At 39.2% G+C, this 14,801-nt stretch overlaps 1 protein-coding gene across 1 annotated transcript in view; it reads left to right on the top strand.

The window, feature by feature from the left end:
* ttc13 (tetratricopeptide repeat domain 13) overlaps positions 1–14,459 on the top strand; it is a 27,837-nt gene extending 13,378 nt beyond the window's left edge. The window contains exons 12-22 of the mRNA XM_008289039.1: positions 767–897; positions 985–1,117; positions 1,868–1,960; positions 2,180–2,263; positions 2,590–2,674; positions 5,474–5,580; positions 5,910–6,045; positions 7,738–7,817; positions 8,177–8,255; positions 11,316–11,395; positions 11,470–14,459. Coding sequence (XP_008287261.1) covers positions 767–897; positions 985–1,117; positions 1,868–1,960; positions 2,180–2,263; positions 2,590–2,674; positions 5,474–5,580; positions 5,910–6,045; positions 7,738–7,817; positions 8,177–8,255; positions 11,316–11,395; positions 11,470–11,584 — 1,123 coding nt within the window. The 3' untranslated portion in view covers positions 11,585–14,459. The remainder of the gene's footprint in view (positions 1–766; positions 898–984; positions 1,118–1,867; positions 1,961–2,179; positions 2,264–2,589; positions 2,675–5,473; positions 5,581–5,909; positions 6,046–7,737; positions 7,818–8,176; positions 8,256–11,315; positions 11,396–11,469) is intronic.
* Positions 14,460–14,801: the final 342 nt, after the last annotated feature.

Below are 14,801 nucleotides of genomic sequence, written 5' to 3'. Positions count from 1 at the left end.
ATATTAGAATTACCTTCTTTACTTGTCTTCTTCCTACTCTGTGTAAACACAGCCTGCAGTTCAACTGACTAGTCCCTGAAATTTTGTCGTATAACTGTTGGTTACAGCTGAGTCAGTCCTGGCTTTTCAGATGTGCAAAGGAGCACAGAATGTTTATTTATTTATTTTGCAAAATCTCATTCAAATGGTTTACTTCAGGCAAGTTTTAAAATGAGACATGTAAAAATGTGATGTTGATGAAATATTACGTTTTTAAGCTTAGGTTTGCTCAATTTTTCCAACAGAACTGCACGTCACACATCATTAGTTTAAAGAACTTTGAAGTTTTTTTTTATCTGTTATCTTAGATTAAACCAAAGATCAAAGTATTGTTCTGGATAATTAACATTTCTGTTTGAAGTTTGTTTACATTGTCCTAAACTTCACCTCAAGTTTGCATCATTAGGAAATCTCAGAAAATCAAGATCTATCAGCGCCCTAATTTCCCGAGCCACAGTTTGTAGCAGTGTTCATGAGCTCAAAGCTGAGGCAAACCGTGTTTAGTGGTTGAGAGTCAACACCTGCCGTATTTTCCACATGACATAAAAGCTCCAGTTTTCTTCAAGCAGATGTTTTTATGCTTCTAGCAGCAAACTGAAACTCATTTCTTTTGCTTTATAAAGGCATTTTAGAATGTTCACAGATAGCCACAGTATGAACAAAAAAAAAATCCCCACTTGAACACAAAAGCTTCTGTTCATTCTCTCCCTGTATTTTTACCTTCCAGAGATGTTCTGCCACAGAACTTTGAAAGCTACAGCAATGAAGTTCAGAAGCTGATCTGCACAGCCGACCATCTGGGGGCGCTAATGCAATACGACACTCCTGGCTTCTTACCTAACAGGAGAATACACAGAGGTACTGCTGATAAATGCTGTGATTCATCAAGATCATGTCGGCGTTACCAACAGCTGTAAATATATGAGTTGTCTGTTGCTTCTCCAGCCATGGGTTTGGCAACCCTGGAGGTGATGCAGGCCATGCATCGGACGTGGAGCAACTCTAAAGTGCGAGTGAACGGCAAGACAAGGCAAATGCAGTGGAGAGACATGTTTGACATAGCTGTCAAATGGAGAAGGTGAGGAATATGCAGAAAGTGTCAAAATGCTTTATCACTGATTTACCCAGAGTGTCACAGGTGAGGGTGTCAGCGTGATGTTGTCATCAATGGGGGCAGCTTTAGATGTGTGCCACAGATTTATTGGTTTTATTTGCAATTTAGATTTATTTAGAAGATAAAGTCACCGCATTGTATTTGGAAAATGCAAGTAATCATCAGCAGAATACAGAGATGACAGATATAATTTACTAAATCTTAATTACTGGATTTCGTAAACCATCCAAACCTGAGTTTGGCTTGGCTTGGGGAGAACAACAAACATAGCGCCCACAAATCTCATGCCAAGAGAAATGAGGTGTAGCTCAGGAGCATCTATCTTCAAGAAATAACCCTGAAACTCAAGGATTTAAAGGCATAAGAAGAAGTCAGATGTTGACATATAATAACCACTAGTTCCTCATGTTTCAACACAGTCTTGCACAACAAAATAAAGTGTAGATCACAGCCAATATTCAGCTATATTTTTGGTGGTTTTTACTGTGTGAGAACCAGAAAAGTTCATCACTCCAATCCCTAAACGGGTGATTACTTTGGTTTAGTCATCATGGTTTGTTACCAGTGTAAAAGGAAACCAACTAAATACAGAAATATAACAAAATCAGCTTTTCCTCGCTCCTTCAGATCAAATGAGACAAATCACATATCTTTAAAGAGTCTCTGCTGCGTTACAGTGTTAAAAGACTAAACAGGCTTTTCCTGTGCTCATAGGATCGCTGATCCAGACCAGCCAGTTCTGTGGTTAGACCAGATGCCTGCCAGAAGTCTCAGTCGAGGCTTCAACAATCACATCAATCTAATCAGGTAACAGTTTGACTCTGAAGACAAACACTCATGAGTCTATGAAGTGATCTGAGTTTCCACAGAGCCTCACTTTGACTTTTCTCCACTTTGAAGATCACAAATACTTAAATAACTTGTCATGAGTGTTTTTTTATTTTGTTTTGTTTTGTTCACTTTTGCCTCACTTCTGACAAGCTCGCTGAGGCAGTATCTTAAAATTGTCTTTTTCTGTTTCTTCAGGGGACAGATTATCAACATCAGATACTTGGCCTACTTTGACAACATCCTCGACTTCATCAAAGACAGAATACTGGTGTACCATGGGTAAATTACACCAAAGCTCCATTCATGCACTTGTTTCATTTGTTTTCATTCTACATTCATAAAAAAAGAAAAAAATTTTTTTGGAAAAAAATCTAAACTATCACAAATTATCCCAGTAAAGTGATCGTATTTGTTCCTAGCACCAGCATGTAATTGATCTGACAGCAGTTATGTTAATATGCTCGACTCCTCTACGCCTCTATCTGCCCACAAAGCAGAATTATGTGATTGTTTTTCCCCCCTCCACACTTGATTCATATAGCATGAGAGTGCTGATAAAGTGAGTGGTGCAAATGCAAATAAAACAATCTTATTATCCGTTTCAGGGCGTACAACCCCAGAGGTCTCCTGGAGGTTCGCCAGGCTCTTGAAAATGTGAATAAAGTGGAAGATCTGCTTCCAATAATGAAGGTAAGAAGGAAATAAGAGAACTTATGTAGACAGTAGAGTGCAACGGTTTGGGCACCAAGTTCTGTTAACTGTTTAGAAGATAAACTGATCTTCATAAGACATAAAGTTATAGATGAAACATTCTTTTCAATATTTAAGCAACATTAGTGTATTATTTTTGTTTTGTAAGATCTTAGAATGAGAAATAGAAAGGAGCACACTTTAAAAAGAGCTCTGTCGATGTTTACTAAAGTCAAAGACATAATTAGCTTTATAGGGCTATGTGTAGTTTAGTCATTGTTTGAAAAGGCTAAGTGTTGCAGATCCCTGATGCTTAACACAACGAAGAAAGTGATTGGCACAAAGCTTGAAATGGCAGTTCAAAACAATGGTAAAGTCACGCTGAAGTCTTAAAGACCAAAGAAGCTTTCCTAAAGAACTGCTTATAGGATTGCAAGAAAGTCAAAGCAAATTCCCTGCTTGACTGCAGAAGACCTTAAGGAAGGTTTAACAGACTCTGCAGTGGTGGTTCACCGGTCTCTGGTACCACGACATGGAAAAGTCATCAGTAAAAAATCATTAATACAGCCTTAGCACAGAATTCAGCATCAGAAGTTTGAACATCTTAACAAGCCTGATTCATTTTGGAAACAAAACTTAAGGACTGTTAAAGTTAAAATAGAACTTTTTGGCTGTAATGAGCAAAAGTATGTTTGGGGAACAAAAGTAACGCACCTCACGCTGTTCAGCATGGAGTTGGGTTGATCCTGCTTTGACCTTGTGTTGCACCCAGTGCCATGAGGAGCATTTTAGAGGGAAGAATGGATTCTGGTAAATATAAGCACATTCTGAACGCAAACATCACAGTATCCATTAAAAAAACTGAGCAGATGGCTTCTGCAAGAGAATTAGAATTGCAGAGGTGCAAGCTGAAGATTCTGTTAACACAACTGAACATTTGTGGATAAGCCTCAAAAGAGCAGGACAGTCGTGACTCGATAATCTGACCCTTAACAATCCTAAACCTTGCTATCTGACAGGTTTTTTTGAAAAACGAACGGAACCCATGAAAAATAGCCTTGACATACTGACAGCCTTGGATTCCGACTCCGACATGAAATTTTATGTCCCAAATAAGGATTACGGCGTATTATCTGACTTAACAATCTGACTGATTGGCTACGTTCAGACTACAGGACTGAATGCTCAATTTGGATTTTTTTGTGAAATCCGATTTTTTTGCAAGTGTGTTCACATTTCCAATTAAATGCGGCTTGTATGTGATCTGCTGTATGAACTTCATACGACCCAAAAGAAGGTTTTACATTTAGTGTTGGATTATCGAGTCACGTCTGTACATGCATGAGAGCCTAAGAATCTCACAGAAGTAGAAGGCTTTTGTTGAAAGTTTGGGTGTCACCACCCCCAAACAAGAATTAAAAGACTCTTAGCTGCTACATATAAACCGTTTACAAGCTGTGAGAGTTGCCAAAGGGTCGTTACTCAGTACTGGCCAAGCAGGGTGGCCAAGTGTTTACTTCAAGCTCTTTTCCTTTTTTTTTTTTTTGTTATTTTGAAACTTTAACAGATGGAAATAAAACAGTAATTTTGCCTAAAATATTTAAGAAATGTTTCATTTTTACCTTTGTGTCTGTTGTAAATCAGGTCAGTAGCTATTCACAGTAAAGGCTGAATTGACATTTGGTTGTTGTGAAACTGTCATTCAAGATGGAGATTGTGATCGATGTGTAGTTTTAGTTACGTATTTAAACACGAAGCATTTTCACTGGTTGCAGTGGTGCACATGACATCTCGTCGGTCTGTCTCTCTGTGTGTATGGCAGTGATGCACAAGTCAGTCTACGGATTTAATAAATAAGGTTGATAAAGATATAGAAGGATATAAATATAATAGGCCCGTCAGAAATGTATATATAATTTGTCCAGTCAAATAGTGGCGAGGAAGTTCCTGTGACTGATTCCTCTGAACACTGTGAGCTCCTGCACGCTGCTCGTTCAGGTTGATCGCAGGTGTTTCTGTAGTTTGTGGCTTGACTGTAGGATTCAATCACTCCAGTTTGGTGTTCTAGTTTAGCTTGACTGAATTTTGTGTACCAGCTCATTGCTGTGTATTTTAGTGACTTTTTTTCTGATGGTATAGCTTTTTTTTTTTTTTATTACTGTTATCCTTATTAGAGACATTAGTGAATTCTAAAATGTGTCTTTTTGGCTGGTTCCTTTATGCACTTTATTGGTGCTCCCACTTTCTGGCAAAAGTGTTGCTTTTTCCTTTTTTCCCTGTTTCTTACTGTCTCATAGTGTTATCTCATCTCGTTTTTCATGCCAGTTGGAGACACTGTTGATGCTGATACCATGTCTGACCGAATCATGTGTGGTGTCAGGTCAAGTAGGGGTCAGCAGATTGTTTCATATGGGAGGGGTAATCCATGCACATCCTCTGTTCTTTTGTACATTCATGTGTGAGAGGAGCTGGAGCAGGCAGCTACATGGTAGTTTGTCTTTTTCATTTGTTACTGTGAGAACAAAAGGGGGATCACCTCTAAAAGATCATAGTGTTTCACAGCGTCCTCTTCATTATAGCACTGCACAGAAGCCCACCACTAATTATTTAGTGCCAATAGATGCAGTGGAAATTATGGGTGCACCTAATTTTAAAAAGTTAGACCATATCAGTGCAACCGATATGAAAAGTTAGTCTGGAAACCTGAGAGCCCTTTGAAGCAGCACAAAGTTTTTATTTCATCGCTGTTCAGCAGTAAAAACCCAGAATGGTCGTTTGTCTGTTTGTTTCCTGAAGCAGTTCAACAGTAAAACCAGAGATGGCTTCACGGTCAACTCCAAGGTGCCGAGCATGAAGGACACTGGCAAAGAGTACGACGGTTTCACCATCACCATCACTGGAGACAGGTGCGAGCTTTTTTCAGCACTTCATTCAAGCTTTAAGTAAATGTATGAATTTAAAAACATGAATATTTAAGGATTGGAAAAAAAAAAAAAGCACATCGACCTCCTAGATGGTAAAAAAAGTAGCCCAAGAGCACTGAAGTACCTAAATGTTGTTGTATGTATGCATGAGGTTAGTCATTTTAAATCTTATGATTGCACCAAACAATCACATTTTTTTTCATGCAGCCTGCTTATTGTGCAGAAAGTTTTCACTGAATTTGAATTATAATTACTGAAGAAGGCCAAAAGATTTGTTTTTATGTTTACCTCTTAAATGTTCTGTATTTTAGGGTGGGAAACATGTTATTCTCAGTAGAGACCCAGACGACAGAAGAGCGGACGCAGCAGTACCAGTCAGAGATAGAGTCCATCTATAAAGACCTCACCGCCAAAGGAAAGGCATTAATGCTGTCCACCGAGTTAGGGGTAAGATTGATCTGTGCAAGACTTTTCATGACACAACTTCTATAGATAATAGAAAATAGAAGGTTGTACATTACAATGCTTTGTGAGACGGCATGGAGCATTACATTCTGGACAATTTTAAATATATGTTATCTTGAGAAGAAAATCTTTACAAGGATTTTGTTTTTAGTGTTTTAACCTGACCTGTGGAGCTGTCTAAACCTCTGCAAATAAAATGTGATAAATGGTTGTTGAACTAAAACAATCAGTCAGTTAACTCGTTGATCAGTCAAAAATATAAATGTTCTCTGAGTTGAAGTCTCTGTTGATGTTGAATACCTCTGTTAATCAAGATTTTTGGGAATATGGGTCATTTATCAGAGAATACGAGATATGTGAAAATCGCCTTCTGTCAAAAAGAGAAGCATTTTTCATATTTATTTGTATTTTTTTAGTTTGATTAATAGGGGGACATATTTGTGTTTCAGTTGTTTTTAACACTAAACCTGATTCTAAATTGTCCATAGGTGTGAATGTGAGTGTGCTTGGTTGTCTGTCTCTAAGTGTGGCCCTGTGATAGACTGGTGACCTGCCCAGGGTGTCCCCTAAGTCAGCTGGGATAGACTCTATCACAGTGTGGAACCATGTGTGTGTCCTTTCTCCACTTTCAAAGTCCACATTGGTGTCAATTGGCCTTCACTCTATAGAATGTGTAGATACATGAAGTCTCTGCCTCTCTCTATACCTACCCCTCCTCACTCGCTGCAGCTTGAGCTCACCAGCTCACCTATAACTCTGCTCAAACACTATATAGTTACTCTACACTACACAATGGCGAGTTGTAATAATTGAGTAATTCAGCCATTGATGTTTGAACAGGAAGCTGATTCTGAAGAAAGTCCCACCCTTCAGAATGACAGGAGTTTGTTATGTATGAAACCGTGGAAGTCTGAATTTGTGTTTTGGAGACTGTCGTCAGTACACTGTAGTTTCAAGGTAGAAATGTTTAACCATGGCATTAACTGCTTGACTTCCTCAAGTTATGTCTTCTAGCACGTAGAAAACACCATATGGACATGCTGACGAGGAAAAAACTAATTTTTTTAAAAGAGGGTGTTATTACACGTTAGATAATTTGTCTCATTTCAGTGAGAACAGTTTCCCAGTTTTCAACATCTGACAATAAGTTTGCAATTCCGATTCTCTCCGGTCTTCTCCTCTTTTCTCTTCTCCTCCATCCTCCTCCTCTCACTTGAGGATTCTCACATTTGATTCTGTAGATGGTTTTCTGTCTAACTACACTGAATAATAGACTTGAGAGAAGTATTATCAAACCATTACAGTATCATTTTGTCTTAATTAAAATCTGTGCTGGCAGCCAGCCGTTACTCTGTTTCTCTTGTTGTTCTGCTCTCTGTTTTTGTTTCTTAATTTATCCAGATAAGCCATCAGTGCCCCTTTTTGTTGCAACAGCGAGACAAACCCCTCTTTCTGCTCTGAAGCAGATACCTGGAACAATGTCAACATTTTCTCTTGTGTTTTGGCTCTTTGTTCGTGGTATTATGTTTGCAGCCCTCTCAGCTTTCGATCTGTCAAGATAACCTGTGACTGATGACAGGTCACAGGAAAATGGAGGTCATATTTGCAAAAAGCCTTTCTTTGGGCCAGTTAATGGCTGTATAGCTGACTCTATGATATCCTTTGTTCTTTCAGGATGCGGATGCAGTGTGTAACCTGATCCTCTCCTTGGTTTATTACTTCTGCAACCTAATGCCTCTTTCCAGAGGATCCAGGTAATTTCAAACAGCCTGCGAGTGCATTGTTAAAGTTTGTGGTTTGATTCAAATACCCCCACCGGGTAAAAATAGTTGAAACTGTATCAAGAAACTGATATACAAACAACCTGATGAACACTACGGGAAAAGATGCTACAGCTTGACAACATTGTGAGACATTTCGGGGATGTCATCCTGAGAATCTATAGATTCTAGATCATAAATGTCAAACATGTTTCATACTTAGTGAACAAGTGTCCAGCTGGTCCAGAGACAATCTGCATGTTTAGAACTCTAAATGTCCCAATTTTTTCTGAGTGATTCTGTTGTTGTGATACTAGTTTATAAGAGGGTCTCCATGATTCTGTCCTCCTCAGTGTGGTGGCCTACTCAGTCGTGATGGGGGCATTGATGGCCAGTGGGAAGGAGGTCATTGGGAGGATCCCTAAAGGAAAGGTAAATAAACGTGATGGCTTTGTTACTTGTCTTGACAGTTAAACACACTGCTTAAGGTATAGAAAAAATATTGGCTGAATAAGTTCAAGTGTTGAGATGTGTGGTGATCCTCAGTCATCCAGGTCCTGGTAATCTTGTGTGCAGACAGCAACTTTCTTTCTTTTTTTTTTTTTGTTCTTCCTTTTGGAGGTGGTTGAGAAAAATAACCTACCTTTTTTGGACTCTGCAAATTGAGGAGTACTGGAGCCTCAGTGTTGAAGTTTATCAGCAAGCTACGCACACAGAGCTGCTCTTTGACTCCCACCACCCACTAGAACATAATCTGAGGGCTGTCAGAACCAAACAGCAGCTGAGAATGTCCATACCAAGACCAAGAGAAAAGTAAAGAAGCACATACATATTAAGAAAGCACTTCCTGTCCTAAGTGGGGCCTTCATGAAGTCAGTGAAAAAATGTGGTAAAAACAGCCCAAGATCAAACAGAGAAGAAAAAACTGGGGGAACAACAATGTCATTCTGTATGAAGCGGGTGTGTCTGAGAAACGTAGAAGGATGTTCTCCAAACACAGCATTCACTGAGACTCAAAACTGGTTCACCCTGAAGATAAAATGCCTACGTACACACTGAGGAGCGATGTATATGCTGTCCAATGCAACAAAGAGTGCATAGTATTATATTTTACTGTTGTAACTACTTGGGGTAGAACTTGTGTTTTTCTATTTTCTATTAGGCTGCAAGGTCTAAAAGTCAAAGATAAAACTGGGTTTTTAAAGGGAATTTAGAAATGTTCAGTGTTAGTCATGTGAATTTAGACGCAGCTACTGCAAACCTCATCTCATCTCATCTTTTTTGTGGACCTCGAGACAACACAGAGCCTCTGGTCAGCAGACCTCAATGATTTTGTGGGAGGATGCAAAGTTAAAAGATCTGTGAGGTGTGAAGGTTCTCATCCATTTAATCACCTAAAAACAAACAGTAAAATCCTCAAATCAGTTTAGATTCTAACTGGGTACCAATGCAGAGATGTCACTTACGGTGAAATGTGGTGTGACATGTGTTAGCCTGTTCAGAGCCGAGCAGTCTCATCAGACATAGACCGCACATTCCAAGCAGCATTCTTTTCCCCTTCTGTTATCTGTGTGGTACTATTGTCAAAATCCTTTTCATTACTGGAAACAACAACAACCTCCCAGCAGCAATCGACACGCTGAAAAGAGCAAGTTTTAACAAAGATGTTCATCATGAAAAAAGGCAGGCCTGCTTGTTTTTTTATTTTTTTTTTAATGACAGGGCTCGCCTCCCTTCTTCCAAAACGATTCCTCTGACACTGTTTTGTAGGGACAATCAGTACAGCATCAGAAAGTCTGACTCGTGTTCTTGTGTCTAAATAAAACACCTGATTCAGAGCAGGAAGTGTAGTTTTCATTATTTTAGTTACATTTTTTTTTTAATTACATAAAAGCCAGCCACTGTCCCCATTCAGGCAGACATATTGTTTCTGAATCTGAGTCACAGTGGGGAGACAGCAAGGCAGCACAGAAATCTGATCAGGTGTCAGAACACTGAAGTCCAAACAACAAGTTCAGCTGAGGTTATTCTTTTTTCAGCCAGGAAGCTTGAAGACTCTCTGCTGAGTCCTGGATCTTAAAGAATGACTAAAACTTTTGACTTGGATGAAACAAAGGAACCCGCATATTTTAGCTTTATTATATTTAAACGCCCACATATATTATTACACCCACAAATTGTTTCTAGTCTGGACAGGAGTTGTTGGAACATCATCAGATTTCAAAACAGATTATCCTTTTCATTTGTTTCAGTTCGATATTTTTCAAAGCCTGACGAAAATATAAAAAATAGAGAAACTTAAGGATGTGTAGGCTCTGAATCGACTGACACTGAAGGCCAGCAGTACAGTTCAACCACAGAACAACTGTTTTTGTTTTTTTTTAAAGCAGCACCAAAATATTTTCATAGACATGATAGAGATGCAGTTATCTAATGTATTTTTTTGTCTTATTAGTAGTATTGTATTTTTCTCTATTTACATTTGTCATTAGACTGTGTCCGCTTACAAATAAAATTGCCTTTAAAGACCCTGTCCAGTGCAAATCAAGGTTCTTTCCTTGTTAACACTTACTTATGTAGTCTGACTCACCAAATGTAGACCTCAGGTATGAGTCTGTCTTTTGGTTCAGGCAGGTAAAAAGCAGCAATCCAAGCATGATAAAAAAAAATAAAGCATCTGAAAGCATTTAAAATTTCAAATACAGTGTTTATGAAATATTTCTAAGATAATAGAAATGCGCTTGTACAAGACTTGCGCTGTGCTGCTCAGAACTTACGTACCAGATGCAGCAGGTTTGAAATGATCCAAAAAATGTCAGAATCTGATTTGCCATGTGCTGCGACCCAATGACAAGAATCTCTGTTTTGTCAGAGTTCAGCTGAGTGATTTAAAAAAAAAATGAATTTAGGACATTAGAAATGCAGTCATTAAGAGAACTCAGCGTGCCAGGCTCAGCGGATGTGTCAAACAGGTACATCTGTGTGTCATCAGCATAAAAAATAAATATTTGAAATGTTTATGAAAACTTTGCCTGTTAAACAAATTTGTAGATGTTTGTTTTTTTATTAGGCGTTGTGTGGCCTAGTTTACGCTGTTATCCGCATTATCAAAAACTGTTGAAAGGTTTTTATGGGAACTATAAAACAAAAGGCATTGATTGCAGTGCCAAATCTAAATTAATTTTGTGGGAGGCGGGATTTGGCCCACGAGCGTCTGCCCTGTTGGAGGAGCAACTGCTGCCAAAAAGGCATTTTTGCTGGTACATGATGACTGAGTTGCTGGCAAACGTAAAGACATAACTTATGATGAACATCAACATGGGTAGGAACTTGCAGCAACAGACAGTTGGCTTCCTATTTTTGCTACACAATGCCAACTGTCTGTTTAGTTATGTGTCATTGTTATCCAAGTGTAGCTTTGTTTACTGCACATAGTCAGTAGTCGTCTTCAGTTTCGCTCCTCTAATCTCTGTTTGTTCCGTGTCATTTCAGCTGGTGGATTTTGAAGCCATGACCACGCCCAGTCCCGACAGCTTCAGTAAAACAGCAAAGAGCTGGATGAATCTCAAGAGGTAGGATGACAAAGCATTTTTTTTTTCCGCCACTTTACAGAGAGCCTTATCTGACACGTCTTTTTCCTCCTCAGTTTACCGAGTTGGTACCAGAGTCTTCCGTCTGTAGCAGAGACCTTCCCATCCACCAGAACGATGATCGAGGTCCTCAATACAGACTCGTCTTCACATTGTCCAAAGAAGTCTTAACACAACTTCTACTGCAACAGAGAAGTCGGTTTTATGAAAGTCTTAACAATAGAGCTTCTACACTGGGCAGAACAAAGGGACTGTCTTCTTCTGCAACCCAAACAACACTGAACTGAGAGCTTCAAAAGCATCTCGCCACAAATTGTTGAAATTTTATTCCAGAATCAGGCAGCGTCTGCTCTCTTTGAGCCACGATATTCATGCAAATTCAAGAGATTAGTTTCCTCTATAAAACGCTGGTATTCCTTTGGTTTACCAAAAACCCCTATTTGTCTTAATTTGGTGTCTAAATGCTGCTTTGCGTGCTCTGTCACCTCCTTTAAACACATCAAGTTTATGTTGGAGTTCTTCCACTATTTATACTGCAGGTTGCTGTTGTCTAAACACAACATTTGGCCTTACACACAAAGACACAGTGATGAATATACCTGAGACCCACAACACATTACTAACGGAGCAACAGTCAGTGAGAAGGTTTAAGTTACTTGTGTCAACATGCTAATTGGACGTCTGCGTGTCATAGTTGTGGTTTAAGCAGCAGATAAATGCTGCTAGTTTATCAACCAGTTACATGAACTGGGTCACATTTGGCATATTTTAAGCGGTTCAACAGCCAAACCGGCATCTTCATTTTCTTGTAAATACATCTTGAGCTCAGAGGACACGGTTCAGTATCGAAGTAAAACAGTGCAGATGCATGTGGCAGCACTGTGTTTCTTTAGTTTCCACACTCCAGCTGTGTGGGGAGATGGCAGAGGACCCTGAAAGCAGGGTGTTACGGGTTGTTTGGGATGCAGAAGCGATTCTGTCCACCTTCGCTCTTTCTCTGCTTTATAGGCCTCAAGCTGAAAACACCCAAAGCACAAAACCCATCTGTCCAACCGTCAGCATGAACAATCTTACGTTGCACAGTCATGCCTAAAAAAAAAAAAATCTCTAGCTTTAGATTACTTAGAATGTGAAGTCGTGTGTTGAGAATAGTTTTGGGTCGGCACTGTCTGCTAGCTGAAAGGTTTTTATTTAAAGATTGTAATTGGCACTTTAAAGTTTTCTTTGAACCACTGCTGTGCACACACACACAGTCCAGCCTATCAGCAGAGAATGAGTCTGAGGGATTTTTAAAATATGGAACAAAACCTTCAGGGCTATTGAATTCCACTTGGGATACTTGAAGCAGTCTCTTTTATGAATTAAGTTGTGTTGTTTCTTTTATCGGGTGTAACAACCCTGCATTCTTGTAATGTGACCAATGATACGTTGGTATAAAAATGGGTCGACTGCTGAACTAACACAGGAGCAGCAGTCGGAGATGTTAGAGAACTGTCATACACATTTTATGTTGCTTTTTGCATCATAAAGTCTCAGTGTCGGGCCACAAAGATGTAACCATTACTTTGTTAAAATGAATCAGCAACAGGTTTGGTAATCATTTAAGTTGGCTGTTGAGTTAAAATAACAAATATTGTTTTTAAATTGAAGTCTAACATACTCTCACAGGTCTATTAAAGGAGAAAAAGGAGCAACACAAACCCTGGATTTGACAACCAGAACAGCGATTTTCTCGTAGTTTGAATAATAATTGATTCATCGTAAATAAACCACTGAGAGATGAATCTAAAGGGAGCCAATCATTCATTGTGCGACTGGCTTCATGTCTCCAGGACGATGCGCTGAAGTAGAGAAGAAGCTGTTGTCAGTTTCTATCAAAAATCTCTGAGACAGTGCATTAAAATTTTAAGGTTTATTTTGTTAAACTTGACTTTTCGTATAAATCCAAACCTGAGCTTTCCTTAGAAGAAGCTAAAAATTGAAGCTCCTGATTGTCCTCCAACATCTCTGACTGTTGCTCCGTGAGGATTATTTACAGATGGGGGGAAAAGCACACCACATACTGTCATTTCCTTAGCTGTCATTCCTTAAGCTTGCATTGGAAGCCATCTGTGTCTCTCACATTTCTTTTCTTTGGACTTTGATATGATCTCGTAGATTAGATTTGCTTGTACGAGCCGTTCTTTACGACACCTCAGAGCAATATTTCGGGAGGGAAGAGCTCACGTCCCTCCAGATGTCTTCATGATGAAACAGTGTCTGTACTTTATTCCTTATACAAATTCTCATCAGGCTTACTGCTACCTGGAGAAGCCCTTCGTGGCAACAACAAATGAGTAATTGGCTGTAAATTTTAATTTTGCTATAAATTTCTCACAAATTGATTTCAGATCTCTTCGAGGTCGACGAACAGTGGTCGACGTTTTCATGGAAATGGATGCAAATCGTTAAGCTGATGATATTTCATGTTTTCCAGAACTCAAAATAGTTGAGTTTTCGGCAAGTTATTTGTTGGATGTGATGTTTACATGCAGCAGCGTGGAGTAACAAAATACTCTGATGTTAAGGCTGCGTTGTTGTGAACGCAGCAGCTGCCTGGGATCAAGCACAAGGAGGACAAAAGGCCCGGGATAAACCACCTGACCTGAAAGTATTTTAGAGGCCTTTAATACCTAATGTGTCATCATTTAAGGTTTTATTAATCTTGCAGTAGTTCTCAGTTGAATGTCCAGTTTCCTAATTTTGCTGTGCGTGTTTCAGATCATTTCTACCAAGAACAAGCCGATCTCTTCGGTTTCATATCTAATTTATTTCCTGCTTTACGGTCAGGTCCCTCACGCGTTTGATTTTGTTTGTTCCCTCTTCTTTCATATCAGCGGTGGCGTTGAGTGGTTGTGATTTTTATTTTCTGTCCCGGTCATTAAGTGCTACGATGGGCTTTGGAGCGAGGAGTGCACAAGCTATCTTACATCTTAAAACTTGAAGGAGGGAATTTTTTTTTATTGAATGAATGTTCAGCAGTCAATAAAACTGGTTGACAATTTTATCAGGCTCCGGTGTTGTTTTGTCCAGAAGTTACAGAAGCTCAGTTGAGGAGAGAAACACACATCAACAGTGAGGTGTGATAAATGAAGAATGACATTTACTAAACAACAAAGCGTTATAGGAGCTGCAATTTCTGACAAAGCTAGAATGTTTATGAAAGACAGTCACTGGAGTATGTAAGCAAAAATGATCAGTCCTACTAAAAGTGTGACCCAAATTGCAACACAATATCCGTCAAAAATAATCACAATATCCCTTCACTTGTACACTGCTTTATCCTGTAGAGGCTCGTAGGGAGCTGGAGTCTGTCCCAGGTGACATGAGACAAAAGGATGGTGACAGT

The sequence above is a fragment of the Stegastes partitus genome, unplaced genomic scaffold (assembly GCF_000690725.1).
Source record: "Stegastes partitus isolate 25-593 unplaced genomic scaffold, Stegastes_partitus-1.0.2 Scaffold589, whole genome shotgun sequence".
Taxonomy (NCBI): Eukaryota; Metazoa; Chordata; class Actinopteri; family Pomacentridae; genus Stegastes; species Stegastes partitus.
This window is presented reverse-complemented; position numbering and strand designations above follow the sequence as displayed.